The sequence below is a fragment of the Vespula pensylvanica genome, chromosome 10 (assembly GCF_014466175.1).
Source record: "Vespula pensylvanica isolate Volc-1 chromosome 10, ASM1446617v1, whole genome shotgun sequence".
NCBI classification, from domain to species: Eukaryota; Metazoa; Arthropoda; class Insecta; order Hymenoptera; family Vespidae; genus Vespula; species Vespula pensylvanica.
In genome coordinates this window covers 666,206-691,468 of record NC_057694.1, presented here as the reverse complement: position 1 = coordinate 691,468, position 25,263 = coordinate 666,206, and the positions used below count along the sequence as shown (strand labels likewise).

The 25,263-nt window shown below is 35.4% G+C and overlaps 1 protein-coding gene across 2 annotated transcripts; it reads right to left on the bottom strand.

The window, feature by feature from the left end:
- Nucleotides 1–88: 88 nt before the first annotated feature.
- On the bottom strand, nucleotides 89–24,174 carry LOC122632261. Of its 2 annotated transcripts, none has more exons than XM_043818872.1 (9): nucleotides 24,023–24,174; nucleotides 23,116–23,205; nucleotides 6,238–6,339; nucleotides 5,998–6,107; nucleotides 5,111–5,286; nucleotides 1,958–2,188; nucleotides 1,703–1,850; nucleotides 1,322–1,466; nucleotides 89–1,230 (listed from the first exon to the last, which is right to left on the bottom strand). In XM_043818872.1, the coding sequence occupies exons 2-9, from the start codon at nucleotides 23,180–23,182 to the stop codon at nucleotides 986–988; spliced, it is 1,224 nt and encodes a 407-aa protein (XP_043674807.1). In that variant the 5' UTR covers nucleotides 23,183–23,205; nucleotides 24,023–24,174; the 3' UTR covers nucleotides 89–985. The 2 variants fall into 2 exon arrangements, with proteins under 2 accessions (XP_043674807.1, XP_043674805.1); XM_043818870.1 differs by lacking the exon at nucleotides 24,023–24,174 and adding an exon at nucleotides 23,378–23,717.
- Nucleotides 24,175–25,263: the final 1,089 nt, after the last annotated feature.

Below are 25,263 nucleotides of genomic sequence, written 5' to 3'. Positions count from 1 at the left end.
TCTTAGAAAATTGATTAAGGTAAAAAAAAAAAAAAAAAAAAAAAAGTAAGTTAGCGATAGAGAATGTATCACATACAAACGTGTAGTATTTAAATCGTCGTATCAGCCTTCGCTTTATTTTGACTTATGTTACAGTTAAGCTATAATTATACCAATAATAGTTAGCCATAATTAATATCGTATAATAATTAAGTCACGTTAAAATATTATACCCCGTCGCACGACTAGGTTTTTCAGTTTTCTCCGCTCGCAAAGGCCAATTTTCTTGTAACGATTGATCGTAGATAGAGTAGGTACATTTAAATGTAAGGATTGTTTAACAAAAAAACAAAAAAAAAAAAGGAAATGATAGAAGAAAATTCGGCAGTCGCAGAACGGAGAAATATCGTGAGTTTTTATTATATAAGTACATATATATATATACACACACACATATATATCCATATATATATATATATATATATATATATATATATATATATGTACTTAAATGAAAATTCTTCCCTTAACGCGATTCCAACATCCCTTTATCACTGTCATTTAAACGATATTTATTTTTCATTATCACACAAAATCGTCTTGTATCGCTGAAGAGCGCTATGTCATCACCTTGAACGCCTATTATAATTCAAATACACTCTTTTATACGATACTGTATAGTATAATCCGTGTTTACTGAGAAAATAAGAAAAAAAAAAAAAAAAAAAAAAAAAAAAGAGAAAAAAAAAATAGTTGAAACGAAAAAATTATTAGGCGTCACATATGACTTGTCCTCTTCAAAACACTTAAACCCTTAATAATTATAAACCCTTTCGTGTCTATCGTATGTATTTCGTAAAAAAAAAAAAAAAAAAAAAAAAAAAAAGAAAAAAAAATTAAAAAGGAAAAAAAGAGTAAGTTCCACCTTAAGATTAAATTTCACTTGAAAACTTAGGTATCCCGAGTTTCGTCCTATTTACAATTAATGTAATACTTTCTTTCCGTTCTACAGGATAGTGTAGAGAGGAGCGAGGAAGAAGACGAAGAGTTCAAAGGTCGTCGCGATGGTAGACGAAACAGCAGCATTAGTCTCTATCTCGGTGAGCTTATATTTGAACTGTTCTCTGACCTCTTCTGCTATGACTGGTCTCTCCTCCGTTCCGACCGTCGTCGGAGATGACTGTTCTTCTTCAGCGATCACTGCTCTCTCCTCGGTTCTGTTTTTACCCTTTCGTATGAACTCCGATAGAACTGCACGTGTTAAAGAAGAAAATGGATTTAACGAGTATTTCGAGATGATTAATCGATCATTCCTATCCACGTAGAATGAAGTGTGGTTTACCTTGATCTATCATTACGTCGTCCTCGAAGTCGACCTTGATGAGAGTAGACATGGTCACCTCGAACAATTTATTCTTATCCGTGTTCGACGATGCTATTGCTCTTTTCTTCCTACCGAAGCCTATTTGTCCGTTACTACATTCGATCTAAAATAGAAATGGCTTAATACGTAACGATGATTAGATATACTTAACGATTAGAGAAACTGAATGGAACATGTCTAAATGACGATGCTACAAGCAAATAATTTAACAGTCTACTTGAAAAATTCGCTTGAGAATGAGTAATAGACAAAATGGGAAAAAGTACGAAGCGTTTTATTTTATTGTGCAATTAAGAGGCCTTATTATATTATAATTACTTCATATGTGCAAAAACTTACCCCTAGACATTTGTCTAGACAGACATTAACAGTACCACGGAACTGAACGTAGGTACTCTCAGGGAACTTGAAAGCACGGAACTTTGCGGTAAGAAAATCACCATTCACGGTGTAGAAGTTCTCGAAGAGATATGGATCCACCGAACATCTGACGGCAAAATGAATGAACTCGTTAAACATTCTTTCCTTTTTTGTTTCCCTTTTTTGTTTCTTTTATAAAATTACGTGATTACGAAAAGGATTCATTAGATTTACCCGTTAATGATTATCGTCTCCTCTTGAGTCTTCGTGTCGGTAACTTGCATATAAGTTACTAACAGTCCATAGATCGGTGCTGACTCATTGTCCAGAAATATCTCCATCTGCAAAGGGGTACCAGGACTGACATTGAGTTCACCGGTAACCAAAGTCCCACCTTGTTTCACACCCACGCCCAGAATAGGAACGGGTGCCGAGACTGATATTTCACCTCGAACTTCGATGATGCTGAAACGACAAACAATATTTTATTTGATTTCAATCTCGTTTATTTATTGCAGTTTGATAACAAGCAACACTCCTTGATCTCGATCAAGCACTTTACTAAAATTCGTTTTTTCTTTTTCCTTTTTATTTGCGACATGTTTTACATGAATGTATCGTTCCTTTTCTTTTTTCTTCTTCTTTCTCCTCATATTTATTTTTTTACCTTTCGATCACTCAAGAATATTACGTTCATAAACGAGACGAGTTATTTTAATAGCGAGGAAAAAAGGAAAAATATTTTTCTCGTGCAAAATTGACTGTTACTTATCGATGCTCATGAAATATTTCAAATGTCGTCGAATTTCTTTTGGAGAACTACCGTTCATCGCGTAAACGTGCGGAACGCCGACTTTCAGTCTGAGTCTCGATCATAAGATTCTATTGCACGAAACGACGAGCATCTGTCGGACAAGACCGTTGCGTGCATCGGGAATAGAACGACAAGGATAAACTACCAGGACTAGCATCTACTTTATATAAGTTTCTTTATTTTTTGTCTCAATAAAATAATCGCACGTGCTGTTTCTAACTCCAACTCTCAAGACTTATGAGGTAACGAAAAAAATAAAAAGCGTTAGATCAAAACTCGCATCTGGAATAATTCGTTGAATTTTGCCAGATGTTGAAGGGGGAAAAAGAAGAAGGAGAAAAAGAAAGAAAGAAAGAAGAAAAAGAAAGAAAAAAACCAAGTAATTTTCATCGCTCCTTGTCTAGAAACTCGTGGTCATCCGAAACGATAGAGGTTGGTAATCGTTTTGCGGTTGGATTTTCTGCTTTATCGAGATAACGACGAAGAAGAGGTACTTTCGTGTACCGTTAAGAAGAGATAAATTCGTTATCGTGTCGCGCGAGATGCCCGAAAGTCGAAACCTTACCTAAACGAGGTAATTAACGTCAGATTTCAAAGGGGGTTTTCAATTCTATTGGAAAACGAATATCTTATCGAGATTCAAAGAAAAGTACATCGCTTTGATCGCAACATCGGTCTACCAACCACGTCTTTACGAAACGCTGATTATTTAACAATAAAGTCCTTACGGTTCCTCAGTTGCTTGTCTGTTGAGTAACGGAGTCTCGTCTATGATGGTGGGAAAGCAAGGACTATCGTTAGAATTATTTTCAGAATGGTCGAAATTATAATTAACATCTATCGCAGAAAGACGTATCAGTATTTCAAATAGATTCCGATTCGAAGAGTCAGAAATTATTATTAATATCCATTAATAATTATAATTCATGTCTTATTAGTCCTTAGAGTTATTTCATATATTAAAATAATGTTAAATTCATTCAATGACAAAGAAAATAAAAGTATTAACGAAAAAAAAAGTATATCTCAACGATCAGAATTTTATAGATAATCACACATTATAAAACGAATTATTCGACGCTCTTTAAATTATTTCAAAAAGGAATGTTACTTGGAGTTCGGCGAACTCGACGACTCTCGTGTAGCAGAAAAAAAAAAAAAGAAAAAAGAGAAAGAATTATCGTTTCATCTATGTATATCGTTCACATTGGAAGCCGAGTTCCTTTAAATAAATTATCGAGATAGCTTGAAAAGCAGGCGCCCGCATTCATCTATATATCTCGCGCGTTCTTTCCTTTGCCCTGAGGACGAGCAAAAAACATTCTCATCTTTTTTAGGCACAACCGCAGGGCGTGTCTTATCCAATCACCATCGCAAAAAATCTTAGCTCGGTATAACTTATCATAGAAATGGAATTTTTCAATTTTTCTTTACAAGTTCTACACGAACGATGACGTTTCTTTTTTTCTTTTTTTCTTTTAAATGCGTGTGTGCGTATGTACGTAAATAAATTTCTCTTCTTCTTTTCTTTTGTTTTTAATTGATATAGCAAAAAGAAAAAAAATCGGCTGAATCCAATCTAATAAAATATTAGATTAGCATTAGTTGAATTTATAAATGTTACATTGATTATCTGAAAATGTTAAAAGTATCGATAATCTTTCGTTAAAAACGAATGAAATTATTGAACCAATTCTACAAGTTGGTTTACATATCTCAAAATAACTAGCCGAAGCGAGCAGCTATTATCTCGAAGGATCTAGGTAAAGATCACGCGTAGCGCGCCTTTGAGGCGGCACTTTCCTCTTTTCCAGGACACGGAGAAAGCGAGTGATCGAGAATAGAGGTCGACGCTCTCGAGCAACGCGACTCGTCCAGCAGGAAATTACGTGGGAGGACTGTGGGAAGAGATTTCAATCGAACTCCTTTTCGATACAAAAGCGATCGCAATATCCTGGAAAATACGAAGACAATAAACTTCCCGGTTCTTTGAAATTGCTTTATGGCTGATACGATTAAAGAAAAAAAAAAAAGAAAAAAAAAACGAACACAAAAAGAAATTAATATTTTCTCAAAAGAAACATAAAAGACCTCTTAGCATGAATCACGCAAGATCAGTTAATTTTTTAAAGCAACTCATCTTTTCCTTCACGGATAATCGATGATAATGTCCAGAAGAGAAAAAAAAAAATAAAAACAATAATTCTATCTTGAACGAATAGCGTAATAAGCAAATAAGTTTGGAAATTATTTATACTGAAATTAAGGAACTAATGAGAGAAATGTTCGGTCAAGGGTTATCTATCATAAAATTACTATCTTTTCTTAACGGTAACAAAAACTTTTCATTGGATCGTTAACTTTCATGTAAGAAAGATATCGAACCTTTTAAAATGCTCAAATTTTCAACATTTTTGTAATACCAAAGAAACACATTTTTATTAATAAAACGTATTACGTATCCTCGTTTATAAACGGCGTCGAAGAATAGAATGAAATAAAGAAGAGAGAGAAAGAATGAGAGAAAGAAACAAGAAAAAAAGAAAAAATAGTAAAAAGGGCAAAGAACTCACTCCTGCTCTTGAAATCCTTCCGGAAGGACGCTCCGTCGTACAGTCGTGTGATTGGCTGCGATAGCGTCTCCAGGTTGCACGACTACTTCGGTGATAACACATTTTACCGTGAAGGTGTGCTTGCTGGAATCTGCCGGCTCCTCCACTATTATCCGATGATAGTACACCTTCTGACCCTGTATATCATTATCCAGAGGTAATTTCGTTCGAATCTACTCCAACGACGGTTAGACGTACAAGACCGTAAAGGGTGAACATACTAGGGAGGAGTATTATACTAAGAAGAGAGAAAAAAAGAAAGAGAGAGAGAGAGAGAGAGAGAGAGAGAGAGAGAGAAAGAGAGAGGAAGATCGGATTAACCGTGGAAACAATGAAAAAAGTTATTCACATTAGCACGTTAATAAATGTGCTATATTGGCATGTAATAATCTTTGACGTTACATATTTCTATTTTCGATCGTTGTGATTCATTTGCCGTAGAAATAAAATTTGTTTAAGCGTCTTTAATTAATTCGTTCTTAACATATTCATGATTCATAAATCTTTGAAATTTATGCTTAAAAATTTTTACGATGTAATTAAATATGTTAGACGTTAAAAGTAATAAAAAGAAAAATAGATATCACGAATATATATGTGGGTATAATTGTTCGAAATTCTAGAAGGTATAATGAAAGATAGAATCATATATTTACATAGATACGTAAATATTAGTTTTTTTCTTCTTTTTTTAATTCAAAACACGTGAAAAACTTTTCTAAATTTAGTAATAATCTTTTTAATAAATAATACGACGATATCTTTGAGAAGTAACGAAAGTAAACGAGTAATACCTATATAACGATGAACAAGAAGAAAATTACCAAGTTCTCTTCTCTTTTACTTACCGTAACTTTATTAACGACCCTCGTGATGCCGCATCGTAGCATGTCTTGTTCTAATAATGATAATCTGAACGTTGCGACTCCATCGCTGAGTTGCGGCTTGCAGGTTGCATCTGAAGACCAAAAGAAAAATAAACGTTCGAGATAGTAGTAAGTAGGTAGTAGTAAGTTGGTAGACCTCGTTACTCGTGAAATTAATCGTCGATCCGTTAATGACGCACGTATTTGATCGATATACATTACCTGGATAGTCCTTAAGTTGTTGGAGATATATCCTTGCCTGAGGACTACTTCTGACAATGTCAACTTCCATTGAACGTTCGGAACATCTTACTTTGCTTTGAACTAGAACAGAATAAAATTATAATCACGATATTTATAAATATCGTAATAACAATAACGAAATTCGTTTTGATCTAGTCGTTAAAAACGAACGATCTTATCCAATTCGAATAACATTTATTTCGAGATATTCGATGTACATTTAATTGTATGTTCGAATGATCATCGAATAGAAGGCGGTTACCAACATCGATAGAAATCGAAAGACGACCTTAAACGATCTAGAGTCATGATCTTATCCGAGTACGGAAGAAGAGGTTCGCCGTACTCGATCCATTGGTATATACTACGATAATTGCCCCATAAACTCGTGACTGTCTCGACCTTGAAAAAGCAATGGAGGCGTATTTCTCGCGTGACGTATATATCAAACGAACCCTGAAACGACGTTTGTTCGTAAAACTCGATGATGGATAGTTTCTGTGTTAGACAATGTTGAGACGTTACTATGGTAAAAACATTTTTAACGAGCAATGCATTTCTTAATTAATTATTTAAATTTATTCATTTACAAACTAGAAAGAAATATAAGAATAGTAATTTGTAAAGAAGTATACACGAGTCTTAGAAACTCTTTATACGTTTAATAGGAATAGTTGTCAGTAAAGTAAGGTGTATGTAAGTATCTCTACATACATAGTAACGTGGGAAGCGATTTAATGGTCCGTACCATCATCGGCTAATTTCATTCTCATAGTATTACCTTCTAAAGTGTAATGTTCGTGGCAAAAAGTAGACGTTAAACCAGTTTACTGCTATAAAGTAACGCGAATTAGCGACATTCCGAAGAAGGAATACTTATATATGTATGTATGCGAGTATACATTGTAGCATACGCGAATCGTTCGATGATTGTACGCCTTGGGCTAATTTAATTTTGATCGGTCGATAAGCTAGTCGGCGAGTTCCTTTCTATCCTATTGAACGTATGTACCTTTAGGTAGATAGGTTACTACCTACCTACCTACCTACCTACCTACCTACCTACTACCTGGCAAGAATCGAAAAGAAATAAAGAAAAAAAGAAAAAAGTAGAAGAAAAAAGAAAAAGAAATATGGAAGAGTAATAGACGGTTCGAAGCGCCGAAAGCTTTGATTCTAGCAACGACCTATTAGTTTTACGTTTTAAATTGAAACGAGAATGATGCGATAATAATAATGAAATTTTATGCGTTAGTCGATTGGAAGTAAATGCTGAAGAGAAAAAGAGATATATAGATTGGAAGTAAATGCCGAAGAGAAAAAGAGATATATAGATAGATAGAGATAGAGATAGAAATAAAGAGAAAGAGAGAGAGAGAGAGAGAGAGAGAGAGAGAGAGAGAGAGAGAGAGAGAGAGAGAGAGAGAGAAAGAGTGCATTGAACTATTTCTTTTTTTCTTTCTTTTTTTTTTTTACGTCAAGATGAGAACAGACATTTCCTTTTTCTCCATTGTCGTGAATATTTAATTGCGAAAGTTCCGGAAGATGTAGATTTAAATACGAGAGACTCCGACTTTGCTTTGGTAGGATGGACACGCACGAGAAAACAATTTCAACGATCTCCTCGTGGACACGATTCGGCATTAATCACTTGGGAAACGGCGCGAAGACGCGATATTTTCTCGAGACCGACATCGCATCTTCGGTGAACACCAACTGAGCTATAATTCACGTTCAGGTATCATCGTCACGCGCGCAACACGGTGTTAAGAACTCGGAGAACGTTGTCCATGGCGAGGTCTCGTAATGTTGTAGGTTTCGAGAATGAGTACTCTCCTATCGTAACATAAAGAAACTCTCTACGTACTAGGTGTATGCATAATCGTGTGTAAGTTGAATCATGTAAATTTTCTCTTTTTTTTTTTTTTATATCAGTAAGTAAAAGTACCTCCGATGACTAGCGAGGACATCGAAAAAATTCGAAGAGTATGATCACTTGCTGAAATACTTACTAATCTTACTATCTAATTCATTTCTAATTAGATACATGTAATATCAGGTAGGTATACATAATAAAAGTATACTGTACTTTTGAAACGACGTAAGTAATAATCTTGTAAATTGCTTCAAATCTGTATCTGCAAATAGATACAGATTTTTTGAGCGACTTATATGCGTATTGTTGTTGTTATTATTATTATTATTAAATTTGTTGTATTATTATTATTGTTATATATTATATTATAATATTATATTATATATTGTATTATAATATTGTTATATTATATTATTTATTATTATTATTGTTATTATTATATATATATATATTATTTCATCGTTTCTCTATTTTTTTAATCACGAAGAAATTGTTTCGTAATTTTAACAAAGATCGATTCTATTGATTTTGTTTCATATTAGAGCGTGAATGGAGTAACCCTCATCGACAAAGATATCGTAGTAATCATAGTCCTCGTATTACGTGCTGATAAAGGTATAGAACGGTCTTCTCATCATCGTCTTTCGTAAGATTTATAGAGTAGTATGTGTGATAGTATATAAATCTCAAGATTCATAGTCTTCCGGGAGCCTTTTATAGGATATAGTACTTCAAAGTATCGTATTGTTGAAAGATTCTCTTATCTGTTCGAGCAATTAGTCTGTCACTCTATTAGAGAAAATACACGACAGGAGGATACTCGACGTTTTATCAAGTGATCTATTAAGAAAAACAAACTTAATCTTTTCTCCTTTTTTTTTTTTTTCTTATAAAATATACCTTGTTTGACAAACCATTCAATTTTGACGATACAACCGACTTCCTAGTCAAAGATAATATTAACTTAGAAAATCCTTTTTTTATTTCTAATATTAGCTTGTGTATCGTTCATGGCAAGTCTCTTCAATCTATTTAGTACGTATGTAAGGTATTTATCTATATATTCTTACATACGTCAGTTCTTATAGTATCGTTCGATTTTGCTACGTCACGATCTTTTAACCAGACTATACGACAATAAAATCCCTCCTCATTTTCTTCCGTTGATCGTTGATAAACCATCGTTAAGGTTTTAACTGACAATAGTGTCAAGTAGATACTGTACATAAAGTATCAATAGATGTATTAAGAATACCTTACTCTCGCGTAAGTACGAGAATAAGAAAACGAAACAGAGGATGAAAGAATCTGATTCGTGATACGATCGATAAGTATTCTTTAAGTATATAGATACATACATACCTACGTATATACATACATATATATATATATATAATATATGTATATATATATATATACGTAAATATGTACGATGTTATTCGACGAAGCATAGGATGGTACTCGCATATGTCTAAGATACGAATATAAATTCACTGTTCGTTCGAAAGCATTGAAATCACTGTCCGTTCAAGTGCATTGAAATCACCGGATCGGTTTACAATTGCGAGCTCGTAAGTACGAACGCCATCCTCCACTTTTCGAATATATTATCTTTATTTTTCTTATCTTTTTGCATCTCGTCTTTCGTTGGTAGCACTATTGATTATTTCGGTATCCTATTGCTACGATATTAAATCTAGAAAAGAGCTATAGAATACGGTTTTGGTCTCTCGCACACATCCACGCGTTTTATGCGCGTAAGTCTCGTCACTCGAACGCACTCCGTGCTCGGTTAACGCGTAAATTACGTGACCGCACAGCATGTCGCTTTTAAACATCCTCTCACACACGCTGGTATCCCGATTCTTTTTTCCATTACCGAGCTTAAACGTTTTCTAAGGTAAGAGTAAGAGATTTCTATCCTTCGAAACTGATTCTATGTGATTCGAAATTATCTCTAATTTTTTCGCCTTTTATTCTTCACACTCTTCTCTCTCTCTCTCTCTCTCTCTCTTTCTCTTTTATTATCTCGTATCTTCTCAAAGTCTCTAAATACTCTTATTATGTTAGACCTTTTATATCTACTCTTTTAATCCTACCACTATTCTCTCTGATTATAAGATTCTAAGTGTTTAGAATTACGACGTGTCCAAGTCGCAATGTACACTCGGCGATTTAAGTATCTTTGATAGATGACGGAACTTTCTCTTGGTGCTTCTAGAATCTTTTCGTTTAGATAAATGCTATTTGTACTCGGTTCATTATCGACGATTACGCATCTTTTCACTGGTGAATTTCTAAGAAAGACAAATTTCGATTTAATCTCGATAAACGATTTTTACTTTCGATTAGAATTGTATATCGTTTTATTTCTTTTTTTTTTTTTTTTTTTTTTGTTGATTCATGAATATTTACACGTACGATAGCTATGTATGAAAAACGAGAAAATCACTTTTAGATAAGAATCTTTCTCCCCTATTTCTCTGTTTCCTATGGAGACAGTGAATTAGTAGCAAGAAGAGTTTGAAATTGTACTCAGGCAAGAAAAATAATAATCGCTCTTGAAGGAAGCCAAGGAGTTAGAGGCGACTAAGAAACGGCGGCATCTGAACTTCCCCTGATGTTCGTGGAAGGCCTTTGACCCTACTTTTCTTCATCCTTTCGTTCCCTCTCTTCTTTTCTTATTTTTCTTTGCTACATTAACCAGGTTCTTCGTTTCTTTCTGCATTCCTTTTCCCACTCCTGAGCAAGGACTGAAATAGCACAATTCTACGATGCACAAAGGTTTTTTTTTTTTTTTCAAAAAAGAAGAAAACCTATCCTGCAAATTCTTACTGGTTTCAATTAGATATTAAAAGCGTATAACACGTAAATTAGAAGTCTGGTATAGCGCTTCAGTTCAAAGAATAAAGGTCTGTAAGGATAATATCTAAGCTTCCGCATCTGTTTCAACTCACCACTCATTTAAAATGTTTTACGAGTTATGAACAACACGCGAGTGACAAATAACATGTTTTGAACATATAAAATGTTTTGTTGAACCTATGATAATAAAATTCTACCATTACATCACTGATTTGAGGAAGAAAAATGGAAAATGCAAATTATCGATTAGATACGTATGCAAATACGTGATAGAAGGTATCGCGATCCATAATAAAAATACCAAAAATTTTATGATCTTCTTCCTTCGTAATTATCTTAACGAGATATACTCGAGAGAGAAAGAAAAAAAAAAAAGAGAAAGACTGGAAATAAAAGACGATGTTCAATTAATATTCGATAGGCGATATCAAACGTACGCTCGGTAACTGTACTAAACGGATTCATGCTGACCACGTTGAAGTGGTAAACAGTTAATCTATGCTAAGAAGTCTGAAATTTCCGATACTTCGTGACATTTGCATACAATTTCAAATCAATATAAATTTCAATCACCATCCTAGACAATAAGATATTTAAGATCAATACGTTTAATTATTCGATTGAAGTCATTTAAATAGTGAACAATCATTTCGTTTGATCTAAACTACGTTAATGGAAAGGAGAAATAACGAAAAATCTACACATATAGACAGGTGGAGACCTACGTCATAGAAATTACAGGCTGGATGATCGTAATTACAATGAACGTCATTTTAATTTCTATCAAGTGTTCTAACGGCGTACGGATTTCGATGCACGAGACCGCCCTCGCTACGGGTATATCACGCAGCATCGACTAAATTCTCTCACAAGTCTGGAGGGATCGAAAGAGGAGGAGGAGGAGGAGGAGGAGGAGGAGAAGAAGAAGAAGGAGGAGGAGGAGGAAAGAACGAAGAAGTCCGTAAACGAAGCGAAGAATCAAGACACGTGGTATTCGTGTAGGTTCAAGGTACGAGTACCGTTATAAACGATATATCGGTATCCTTTCTTGTATTTTATGCATCGAACTCGTAGAGGACGAAGCCTTGCGAAGTCTCGAGCGAAATAGAATTGGTTTCGATCGATGGACGATCGATCTCGATGAATCGAATTGTCTATCCTCTGTTACGTTGAGTTAAATCGTTCCTTTATGACCTAATACGTTTTTAAACGGGATGGGCGTTAACGGAAGAAGAATGTCGATTTGGTTCTTTCGTATATGATTCTGAGAAAGTTCTCGATGATGATAGAGAAACGCGTGGAATAAACGAACACTTCTAAGATGATCGTACATGTAACCAAAGTACTCTATTTGCGTACGTTGAGAGTTAACGATTAGATATCTCGAAAATGGACGATAGTCTGCTATCGAGCTGGGCAATAGAGCGAGAAAGCGATATAACAGGACCGAAAGTTCTTAATCGATGCGAATATCGAAAGGCAATCTTTGGATAGTGATAAAATAGGAGCTAGGGAGGTTGCTCAGAGCTTTCGTAACGGTGATTTCATTCCGGTTGCGGCTTTACACGTACTCGCCAATACGCGCCGATTACAAGGGCTGGGAGCGATAAATTACTGATCATCGTAGATCCCAAGAGCAGGGTCGACGATTCTGTCGATCGCACGAGCGCGGAAACACATCGAGAATCCCTTCCTTCTCTCTCTCTCTCTCTCTCTCTCTCTCTCTTTCTCTCTCTCTCTTTCTTTCTCTCTTTCTTTTTCTCAAGGTATCCGTTTATGGTCGCCGGACGATCGCGTAGGATCGGTACACGCAGGACGATGAGGCACGTACGCGATGGATATCTTTCTGGTACCTTCCTGCTACCTTCCTGCTACCATCTCACCAACTTCCTGGTATTAAACCGTGATCTTTATGCAACGAGAACTCCGATAATGCGAACGGAAGCGAGTACGAATATTTGCTTCGTCGATGAAAGCCTTGTTCAGAGTTAGTGTGCTGTCAGTCAGAGAGCTTGATAATAGTTACTGTCACGAACTGACACCATAATATCTATGGTTTATCATCAAAAATATCTTTTATTATTTGTCACAGATTTAAATATTGTATACTGATCTATCGTTTATTTCTTGTTAAAAAAATTAAATCTTTTATTTCAATCTTTTCGTTCTTTTTTTTTCTTTTTTCTTATTTCAAATAGTTCATCGCAATGTTGATATCTAAGACGTTCTTGAAGAATTTTCGATTTAAGTACATTCTTCTGTCAGTTTTGTCATCATTGTTTTTTTTTTTTTTTATTTTTAAAGCTATCAAGAATCGATAAGAGAAAAACGATATCTATAGCAAAAGAACACGTAGTAAGTATATAAGTACTTATTCCAATTCTAATACATGTTCCAAATAGAGCAAGTTACGTGTCGATCGCAAGAAAGAGATCCTATCGAAGGAAAGAGTTACAGCGCGATGTAATCTACCAGTTGAGATGACTACAAATCGTTAGAGAAGGATTTCCTTTAAAAGGGCGGCGGAGCCCTTGGAATTCGGCCGCTACTGTTGCTTTCTGTCGGGCGTAATCGATAGCACGGAAGCGATCGATCGTGCGTCGCATACCGAAGCATACACATGATGTGCATTATGTTTGTATATGTGTACTTAAGAACTTTTGATATGTGTGAGTATGCGTACGTGAGGAAAAGGAGAAGGGAGAAATCTTAGAAACATGCAGGAAACGAAAATTTTTTTTTTCGAATTAAATGGTATATTAAAGAAAATCTTTCTGGCCTTTCTGATACCGTAAGATCGTTGCCAATTTAATACCTAGTTTTCACGTAAATTACACGCTTACTATCCTCCCGGAATAAGCATAGTCTGTACGATTTACGCTTGAGCTTCAATCGATTATGTTTATCTTTACAGCCACCATCGTGTCGTCGCTTCGTCGTCGTTAACGATGTACGGTGTGTTCTCTTCAAAGAGAAACGCAAAAAGAACAAGTTAAACATATATATATGTATGTATGTATGTATGTATATATGTACGTATGTATGTATAGAAACACATATATAAATTTAAGTATATCTTTATCTATATATCTACGTAATTATGTATATCTATATCTATATATCTATATAATTATGTATATTGCATATATATATATATATATATATATATATATTTATATATATGTATTTACTGTGTAATAAAAATATATTTTAACTGAGTTTAATCCGTATTTAATGTTTACTTACTTTCCAAAATAAAATATTGGAAATCGAGTTTAAAATGAATATATCATTTAATAAACTCGTTATAATATACGTTTTTCTAAGACTTATTTGCATTTTATACTTATCTACCAATATATATTTTATATACGTGAAGAAAAAATAGAAAACAAATATTATCAAAATTAGTCGTGACGAATTGATGAGAATCGTCGATCTAGAGAACGAACACGTTAGAGAGGATTCCTACGATTTGAAAGGAAAGTTGTTCGAAGATGTCTCGCACTTATCCAAAAGGGGCTATGAATAATTCACGACGTTGGACTTCGTACGAGAGATACGTTCTCGTGCTTACCGTTATGTATACGTTTTTTCGGTAATCTCGATTAAGTCCGCATTCCGTAATTATTTAAATAATTTTACGCATTGACGGTCCATAAAACATTCGCACGCGTCGTTATGTTCCTCTATCTGTTCTTTCTTTATTTTTATTCATCTCTTTCTCTCTCTCTCTCTCTCTCTCTCTCTCTCTCTCTCTATCTATTTCTTTTTCTTTCTACTATTGTACATTTTTTTGAGGCACATTCCACGAATACTATTCACTGATCGTGACAACCATCGCATTATTTACCTTTCTCGTTTTATTTTCTGTTTCCCCTATAAATGGGATAAAGTGGAATTACAAACTTCACATAATTGGACAAAGTGGAACAAGCATATTATATGTCTAATCCTAAAAATGGTAATTTTCTTATACGGAAAACAAAAACGAAGTAAAAAGTGATTCTAAAGATCGATGACTTTTATTAGACGCTATTTTCCATTTAAAATCGTTTACCATAAAGCTATAAAAACGCGATCACATAGTTTCTATATATATTTACATACAAAGAACAAAACTATTGATCGATATAATTATATGAAAAATATTTAAAAACTGTAACTTCGATTTATTAATTCATTATTCTTAGGCAAGAAGAATTTGTTTACTTATTTCTTATGGTACTTGCACGATGTAACTCGATTGATCGATAAAAAAGAAATGTCTATCGAAGGTTCCTTTGAAGATATCGAATCAGATGAACTTATCTTTAAGGAAAACTTCCGGGATACTTCTTTGTTATTCAGACTTGTTACTCTCGGCCCAAAGCATCACGGAATATATTTTCCAGAGGATACTCCCGCTGTTATCTCTGATCGCAGGATTTAATTGTTTCCTTGAGCGCGTCCTTTCCTTCGAGATTCTTGGACAGCTCGAGAAGAACGAGCCGAGTTAAGAATTTAAAACGTTCTTTGGTCATTAAACCGTCCGGTATCGTCCTCTCGTACGTGATCGTTCAAGCCAGACTCGAATAAATTAGTTCTGCGATCGATCGATACTCTACTATATCTCGATTCCTATCTCGATCGTGCACGTGATCATACATACATATGTACATAAGGATTTAATAACACACTTCTACCATTCTGATTACATACTATCTCCTTTTACTTCACATAAATTTCATCGATCACAAACTTCGTATTAGAGAAAACAAAAAAATTCTTAATACCGTGAAAACACTTTTACTTTCTTGTCTAAAGAAAGAAAGAAAGAGAGAGAAAGAGGGAGAGAGAGAGAGAGAGAGAGAGAGAGAGAGAGAGAGAGAAAAGTAACACGATTTCATAATTTTCTATAATATTATTTTTCGCGACAAACTTAATAAATTAGAGTGATCCGCGATGGACTATCGCGGGTAACGTCTATACTTAGTCTCTATAGCATTAATCTTATTTAGAAAGTAATATAAAATGTTGTAATGATAGACACGAGATGAAGACATAGAATCACGTTGGTACGTCGTAAGCTTCGGTTTCGAACGGAAGGCATATTTAATATAATAAATATAATAAATTTAATATGATATAATTATATGATAAATAATATAATAAATTTAATATAATAAATATTAAAAATGGAAGGCGTTTTTAATATAATAGATAATGTCAAGCTTCCGTTATCAAATGTTACTTCTTTTTCTTCTTTCGTTCCCATAAAAAACGAGTATGAACGATCGACGATAGGAGTAATTACAGGTAATAATTTAAAATGTTGAACTAGCATCGAGCTTATGTCAGTACGAACGCGCGATTATGATTTTGTCAGTTTCACGGAACCCAAAGAACTTCTCTTATGCTCCCTTCTCTAACTTCTTCTGTAAGTTAGCATGTAAGTGTTCAGTATCTAGACTGACAAGGCTGCCTCTGTACTTGCTTCCTTCTATCTAACATAGTACACACACTCTAGATCGTATAAATCAAGATCGTTATCGCTGTTAGAAAGAAGCGTGCTATAATTTCTCGTTAATCCGTTTCCGAAGAGACGGCTTAGGTATGCTTTAGAAGGGTAAAGGGTGAGCGAGTTCATAGTAACTCCTTTCGTACCTTCTTTGTGTCAGTTGGATGGACTTTACTACTTCCTCTCGACATGATCGTGTAAACCTACCGCATTGCCAATAATTTCTTGTTAATTCGCGCTTTTACCGCCCCTCAATATATATACACCTATATATATATATATATATATATATATATATATATATATATATATATATATAATATATGTACGTATATGTACGTATGCAGATACTATAGATAAGTGTTTTACATATGTAGAATACTTTACATGTAACTATGTACGTTAAATACTTCTCAGCGTGAGTATATTTTTCTACGAAAAACCATTCGACGAAATGATTCCTCGAAATGGACTTTCCTCTTTCTCGTCGTCCTTCTTCCATTCCTCCTTCTCTTTCTCCTCATCGTCAACTATTTTTACGGCCGATAATTGTGGCTCATAATTTATCGTCGTGCGGAATTGCCACAGTGGCAAATCGAGGGGCTCCGAAAGAGTCCATCGTAAAAGTCGAGCAATGACTGACTCAACCAATGGATGGATTTGCCGAGAGACAATTATTTTTCAAGGAAGGGAACGATTATGTGCTTTCTCACGCGCCTTATGAGCTTTCATAATGAATCGGGAATGATCGGTGTGCTCGAACTACGTACTACATACTATCTATTATCGAACTAACCGTTGCTAATTCCTTCGAAGAAGTTGTGAGTCTCACGGTGATGATGAGACGGTTAATTACGGGGGTACATATTTTAAATTATGATATCTGTCGGATGAAGTTTTTCAAAATAATGTGAGAAATATTTATAATTTTACATTAACACTCGAATATATTTATTAAATATATTGATACTCGAATATTTTCTTTTCTATATTTTTTATAAGAAAATGAAGATATAAGGAAAGATTAGAAAAGTGTGTAAGGGACCGGGGAAAAAAGAGAAAAATAAAAATTAAAGAAAAAGAAAAAAAGAATTGTTTGAGTCGGTCCAGCGTAGAAGAAATCGTCGTTGGGCCTCTCTTTGTGTGTTCTTCACTTGTGCACGCATCGACGATAACGCGTGTGTTCGGTGACACGCGTGCACACGAGTGGTTCGACCGGTATCCGCCATATTTGGATGGACCTTGCGCATATAGAGGAAAACGTTCGACGTCAGTGAGAAATACGTTGAATCTTTGAACGACTACTTGCCGTAAAAATAATTCTTCGATAATTTTTTTCTCTTCGAGAATCTTTCTTTTTTTTTTTTATTCTTAAACATCAACTCATCTTTGACAGAGAGAAAGGAATATTTTAATGACGTTATCATTATCTTTATTGTGTTATTATTTTTCAAAACTACGTTCCTTATTTATTTTGACTTTTAAACGCACGTCACGGTGTTCCGAAGAAACGTATACAAATAACAGTGTACCTAATACTTGCTGGATCACGTAATGGTATAAGAGACTCGTTAAAGAAGCAACGAGGAACTGTCGATCGTGAGGCTCGTGGGCTGGGTCGCCATTCACAAGATCCAGACATTGCAGAAGCAACGTGTCAGGGTTCACGAACCATTCATATTTTTTCTTTGCACACTTCGATCACGTTCATGTAACTGTACGCAAGTTGTTCGATCGTTCAAGAATAGCGACGTTCTTTGTTAGCATCCTACGGTCGATCGTCAAGTTCGTCGATCGTAAATACCATTTGACTCCTATACGATGATAATATCTTTTTCTTTTTGCTTTGCAAAATGTACATATCTATGGAATATCTTTTCTTTCCTATTTTCTGCGAATTATCTAATCTCGATCAGAGATCCTTCTCATAGAATTAGAGACAAAGAGGATTTAATTAAAAATTTATTAGTACGCCAACGCGATATTATTTTCTTCGTAATTCGTTGGATTACGTTCGGCAAATGTTCGATCGTTCCATCGAAAATCAGACTTCCCGTTTGTTTGGCCTTTTATCCAGTCTCCCTATTGCCGTCTTTCTTCTCCCGGTTCACGCGTGCGCGCTGTTCAATGTCCGTGCAGATTGGCAACCGGTTTTCCTATGGCCTCTCCCAACCGATTCCTCACTCCCACTCTCACTCCCACTTCTGATTCCCATTCCAAAGACTCTTTGGCTTCTTCGTCCCCACTCGTTCTCAAGTTTTAACAGTGCTGTAACGCCCCAACATCTTCCTTACCTTTCTTTTTCTTTTATTCTTCGCTACTGATGTCTATTCTGCTATGATTACGTACGAATCATCCTACGGTATAGAATTCCTCATCCCTCATAAAGTAATATTTCCTTTTCTACCATTATATTTCTAATTATATCATAAAATTTCGTAAACTTGATTGACGCAAAGAAATAACAAATAAAAACGAAATGAAAAAAACAATCGTTACTAATTTGAATAATTATCATGTTGCTTTGTGCAAAAACATTTCACAAACCGATCGCGTTCGATGTGACGATTGATTAAGAAAAAAAAAAAAAAAAAAAAGGGAAATTATTAAAAATAATTAAATAAAATCGAGTCGAGTTACATGTATTTACGTGCGCGTAACTGGATGTTCGTATCAGTGTACGTGTATGTACGTAGATATACGTATAGTCGGACTCGATCGTGGTTGTTATCTCCCACGGTGGCCTTTACCACGAACATTCTCTAGCAGGCACTTTCGATCTTGCCGATCTTGGTTGCACGATCTCTCGTTCGCGTCTCAGGCCCACGCGCCTGGCCACCCTTGGTTCACTTTTCTACGAACATATATTATACGAGAATGTACGCACGATTACGAATCATACTTTATATTCTTGCTTGACTTTCATATACATTTTTAGAAAGTGATAGACTTGAAGTCTGATTAATAATCCAAAAGTGAACTATTTCTTATCTTACCGATATTACAAACGGTTTTTGACGCTTTTTACACTTTTGACCGTCCGATTATTTTATGAAAAATAATACTAAGATTGTTTTGAAGATAACGTGAACGGATTTAATTTAATATAAATTTAGTTTCATTGTAAAGAAAAAAAAAAAAACAAAGAAAAGAAAGGTCGCGTTATTGTCTTATGAACAGAATGATAGAAAAGATATGATAGTTATAAAGTGTATCGAAAACCACGAATCGAAAATCATAGTTGACGTATGCCATCTTTTAAGCACGAGTGCTTGTGGTGACTGGCAATCAGTAATCAAATATTATGTGCGGTTCAATATCCTTTCAATTTTTTACTCTATCTTCTACATCGTCCAGGAAAAACGTTATATCCTGATGATAGGTACTACCATTCGATCAGAAGTTTTGCTTGAATCTAATAAAAGTGCCGTTAAAATTTGCCGATAACATGTTGACTCTTGTCGTAAAGTTCTCTTTCTTTCTTTTTTCTTTTCTTCCTTTACCAAGTACAAATCGATTCAAGCTTCGTGACGAAACGAATAAAAGAAAAAAGAAATTGGCATGTTTCTAAAGCTTTATGATTCAACGAAGCGATGTGATTTAATAAAATTGCGGTGAGATGTCGGAGTACGATGAACTACTACTTTTAGAAATGATAAATACTCGTATACGTGATTTCTAATCTATTAATCTATTTAACATATCATAAGCACACACACACACACACACACACACACACACATACACATTAGACATTTAACACATATATACATTTATATTCTCGCACATTTAAAAGCGTATATGAGATATGAGAGTGAAATGAAACGGACATATGTAACTACGTCGAAATATAAACATATATATACATGCATAAAGATATGCGTGCGCGCGCGTGTGTGTATAATACTTTCGAAATGAAAATGACACGCAAATCGATATTTTATATAGAATGAAAATAAAGAGTAGAACTCGAAGAAACCGTTGACTATGGATATGTTTCATCCGGATCCACGTATATCATCGAAAGTGAATGGATCGGTTCGAATTTCATTTCTCGATACATTTCGACGAGAGTACCGTACGAATTTTTTATTATGCTTACGCATATATATACATGTATGTATGTATTTCTATATGTATATAATTAATGGCAAGAATAATCGTATCCAACGTGAGGAGAATGGTCGTCGTTAGTAGCCATTTAAAATCCTTTGAGTACCGTGAATACCTGAAAGAGGAACGGAGGGTGAAATGACTGGATGCGTCGTCGAACTTTAACTATGGAGGAACTTCAAGCGTGGAGGATTACTTTCCTGTTCACCTTCCCTTTCTTTCCCACTGGTTTTTCGTTCGGTTAACTATTCCAAACTCTATTATTAGCTATTTTGAAGAATCAAAGAGAATTTAGCGAGATCTTTTCTCACTAAGTTCTCATTTACTTCGATCTCGTCGTAATAACTCGGCTTGTCTCGAGCGAATGTGTCCTTGGAGATAAACGCACCATCCACGTTTCTCTTTCATTCGTTACCGACTATCTAGAAACTGTGACTCTCTTTCGAGATTATCATTTATTATAGCGGACTATCGTGTTGAATCTTATATTTTATATTTTTCGATAAAAATTATGAGCAACGATATAATCAATTTCGAAGATATGATTACAAAGATCGACTCTTTTTTTCATTCCCTCTTTGAACATAGATACGCCGGTATAAATAAATCATGGATTATTCGAGTTAAGCATAATATCCTGTGTGTATACAAAGATGAGATTAGCGTGAATGCGAGGGAAATCGATTAGGATCGATTCACCAAGCGTATTCCATTAACGATATGGCATCAAAGGGGAAGTAATATCTCTTTGAGTTGAAGATAGAGCTCGATTTACTCCTTCTTCCTACTTTCCTCATTTTTTCCATTTTTATTTTTTACGCTCGTCTATGCACCTCTATCGTGAGCGTAAAGGAAAGAGGGAATAACATTTGTGCAAATAATCCTTTCGTGCACGCTCGAAAGCGTCGACGGCCATGAGAGGACTACGTCATCGCGTGATTCATCGACATATAATTCTCATCCTAAGCAAGTACGAATCAACGTACTTGAATCCCTTCATACATAATAATAGATACGTTCGTCTTGTTTTTTCACGCTTCTAATGCAACTCTACGTGAACCTATAGGTCTCTCTCTTTCTCTTTCTTTCTATCTATCGCGAACCTATATCTCTTTCTCTCTTACTTACAAAGAGACTATCTACTTGTATTGTATTCATTCGATGTGCGTGCAGCACCATCGTAACGCTCTCGTTAAACTCAATTAATGGAATTGAAAAGAGAATCGAGAACGTATACTTTATAAATGTAATTTGGAGCACGTTGTTTCTTACGAGAGGGCAATGAATTTTATAGATCTATGAGGAAGAATACAAGATTACACATACGAATGATTAAACCGTTTGTATTAAACCGTTCACGTTATAGAGTATATACGTTTTAATAGCATATCGTCGACCCCTTGTCCTCCTTCTCCTATTCTCTCTTCTCCTTTCCTCCCCCTTACTCTCCCATAGCGAATGGTTAAACGTAAAGTCGCATCCATTGTTCCGTAGGCGAGCGCGAATATCTTCGTGCGCACAGTGCATACACGTTGAGGAAAAAGGGGGTGACCGGCGTGTGCTCGACGTAAACATAAATTATACCATATATACTACTTGCTATGTGCGTGTACGTATATGCATGCATGCGTGCGTGTATCTATGTATAGCGATCGACGAAGCATTCGTTCTTCGTTCCGGAAAAGACGAATGACGATGAATCCTCCATGCCTTTTCTTAAACGTTAATATCATTATTTATGGAACAATAAAGTGTATCGAAACGATTAATATTTGCGTGTAGCTTTCGAACATGTTGAAAAGAAAAAAAAAAGAGAAAGATTATTTAATTGAAAATTAGACAATATAAAATCGCAAAAGAATTTAATTGAATGAGAATTTAACAGAGAATAGAATTCGTAAAAGAATTTAATGTAAGTAGATAATGTATAGAATGGATCAGCCTTGACTGATGCTTTATATGGCTACAGATCTGACGTAACGTACCGAAGTAGCGACGATCTAGGACACTCGATATATATAATATTAGCTTGTTTCTTTTTCAAAGACTAGATAATTAAAGTATAGGTAACATACGCAAAGCTTCCTTTTTTTTTTCCTCGCATTAAAATCGAAACCGACGAGTTTTTTCTTTCGTGAAAGCATACATTTCTACCAAAGAAACGTGACCGACGAACGTGAGTCGACGAGAGTAAGAGTGCGGAACATAGTGATAAATCATTCTTATTCGACTTCCTTCGTTTTTCTTTCGCCATTTTTTTCCTTTTCCCCTTTTATATATATTCTCGCGAGAACAAAGGGATAATATATTTGAAATTTGAACGAAAGAATACTTACACACACACACACACACATATATATAATATATATATATATAAAATATTTATATATATAAAATATATGTATATATATTCTCTTTTCTTTTCTTTTCGATATTTATAACTTAAATTATTTCCCTTTTCTTTTCTTTACATTTTTCTTCTTTTAAATGATACGTTGCTTACCGTTGGCGCGAGTAACAGCGACGATAAATATCCAGGCGAGAAGGAAATACCAAAGACGGTCGGCCATGTCCACTCTTTTCGTGATGGTCACTATCGCAGGAAGGATATTAAAATTTTAAAAGAGGATACGGTGATATATGACAGAGGAGAGAGGGATCAAGGAAGAGGAGAAGAGGAAAGGGGGAAGAGGAAGAGGAAGAGGAAGAGGAGGAGGAGGAGGAGGAGGAGGAGGAGGAGATGTTTTCGTTTAGTCTCGACGTACTCTCATCTAGACGTTGGTTCTCCGCTTTCTTCAAGGACGAGACGACTTTTCTCACCCGTTCCTGAGCGTCCTCGCTGAGAAAGTACGTGCACGCACGCAATAAAAAAGAAAGAAAGAGAAAAAGAGAAAAAAGAAAGAAAAAGAAAGAGAAAAGAGAGAAAGAGAGAGAGAGAGAGAGAGAGAGAGAGAGAGAGACGACAAGGTAAGGTTATAAACACACAGGAAAGTAGTAGTGGGGAAACGACGATGGAACGCAAGAGGAAAGAACAAACGAGTAAGTCTCGTCTCGAGCTAAGAGATGCTCTCTGTGCGAGGCCGCGAGAGACACTGACGGGCCCGAGCAATGGCGGGATAGTTCGAACCGCGAGTAGGCCCAAACAGTGGCGTAGGTATCAATCTTTTAGCATTTGAATTTGATTCGTTGATACAAAGAAACGTTTACGATCGGTTTAATGAAATACTTCTTTCTATTTTTTTTTTCTTTTTCTAATAAATCGTTTTGTTCCTTTTTTAAAGAAGGAAAGAAAGAAAGAAAAAAGAGAGAGGCAGATAAACGAACGGATATAATAAGACAGAAATGCAAACTTTTCTCTACACTTTTTTTGTTTTTTAATTGAGTTGATTTAAGAAACCGCTTCGATATACCTTCGAATCACCATAATAAATCTTGAGTTCGTTGCTTGGGACTTCTTTCGTGGTCAGTGTACAAAAGTTCGCGATAGATGAGAAGAAGCTGGCAAGAAACGAGTGGACTGGTCGATAGATGTCTGGTATGCTCGCACACGTAACCGTAGTATACGTCGGGTATCTATTAATTATACTGAAGGCGAATGCGAGCGGCTATGGACCGTCGCGAAGAAGGTGTAACTCGTTCGAGTCTAATTGATTTATGAATCGACGATTCGCGCGTGCGCGCGCACGAGATAGAGAGAAAGAGAAAGAGACAGAGATACACACACACACACACACACACATACATGTGGTTGCTTATACGACTACGATTTTTAAGCTTCCTATCTAATTGTACGATGTAAAAACTATTGGAATGACGAGGTACGAAAAATAAGCGATAATATTCAAAAGCAATGTCCTTCTTTCTTACTTTTTCTTTTTTACCGAGATCAAGATGCGCGCTCATAATATTTTCACGTGGGCGTTTGGCCCACGGTTGTCGCGCTGCTGGACCTTACATGGACACGAACCATGAGTCACTTCCCAAAGAAGAAGAAGAGTATGCAAAACGATCCTGTATTGGCTTACCCACGCGGAATGGAGTCGGAGAAAAACGAAGAAAAAAAAGAAAAAAGCAAAAAGACAAAAAAAAAAGGAGGAAAGGTATGCTCTGCGAAGTTCCTTTGCGGCACGTACGTTTACTTAAGAACAAGAGTGTATGACACGCAGTCGAAGGATAGGGTATATACGAGGAAGTGCACGCGCTTATCCTTGTTCAAGATAATTGGCGTGTCACCATGTAATAATTAGGAAGGTGCACGCGATGAACCTGTTGTCTGAGTTTTCTTTTTCCTTTTCTTTCTATTTCTTTTTTCTTTTCCTTTTAAGTTTCAACGTACTTGACAAAGGTACTCGTTTTCTAAAATTATTTTCTATTTCAAACACTTGTCGTCCATTTCCAATTTCCGTAAAAAAACAAAAAAAAAAAAGGAAAAAAGAAATCTACGAAGGAAAGAAAAGGAACTGAGAGAGAGAAGAAATGTAAATTTACTCGCACCATACCTGCTGCCTTGGGGACTCACGAGAGTCCTCCTCCTTCTCCTCCTCTTTCTCATCCCCCTCACTCCCCGCTGTTGAGAGGCCCAAAGAAACGGATGTCTGTCCTCTGCGTTCGACGCAACAAGAAGTTTCTTAGACTTCGTGTCCCTTCGTTC

What these genes read in the sequence shown, in the direction of transcription:
- LOC122632261 (XM_043818870.1), bottom strand. An exon ending in GAGACGATAATCATTAACGG is followed by an intron (nt 1,851 to 1,957) that starts GTAAATCTAATG and finishes TTTTGCCGTCAG; the next exon opens with ATGTTCGGTGGATCCATATC. An exon ending in CGACGTAATGATAGATCAAG is followed by an intron (nt 1,231 to 1,321) that starts GTAAACCACACT and finishes TAACACGTGCAG; the next exon opens with TTCTATCGGAGTTCATACGA.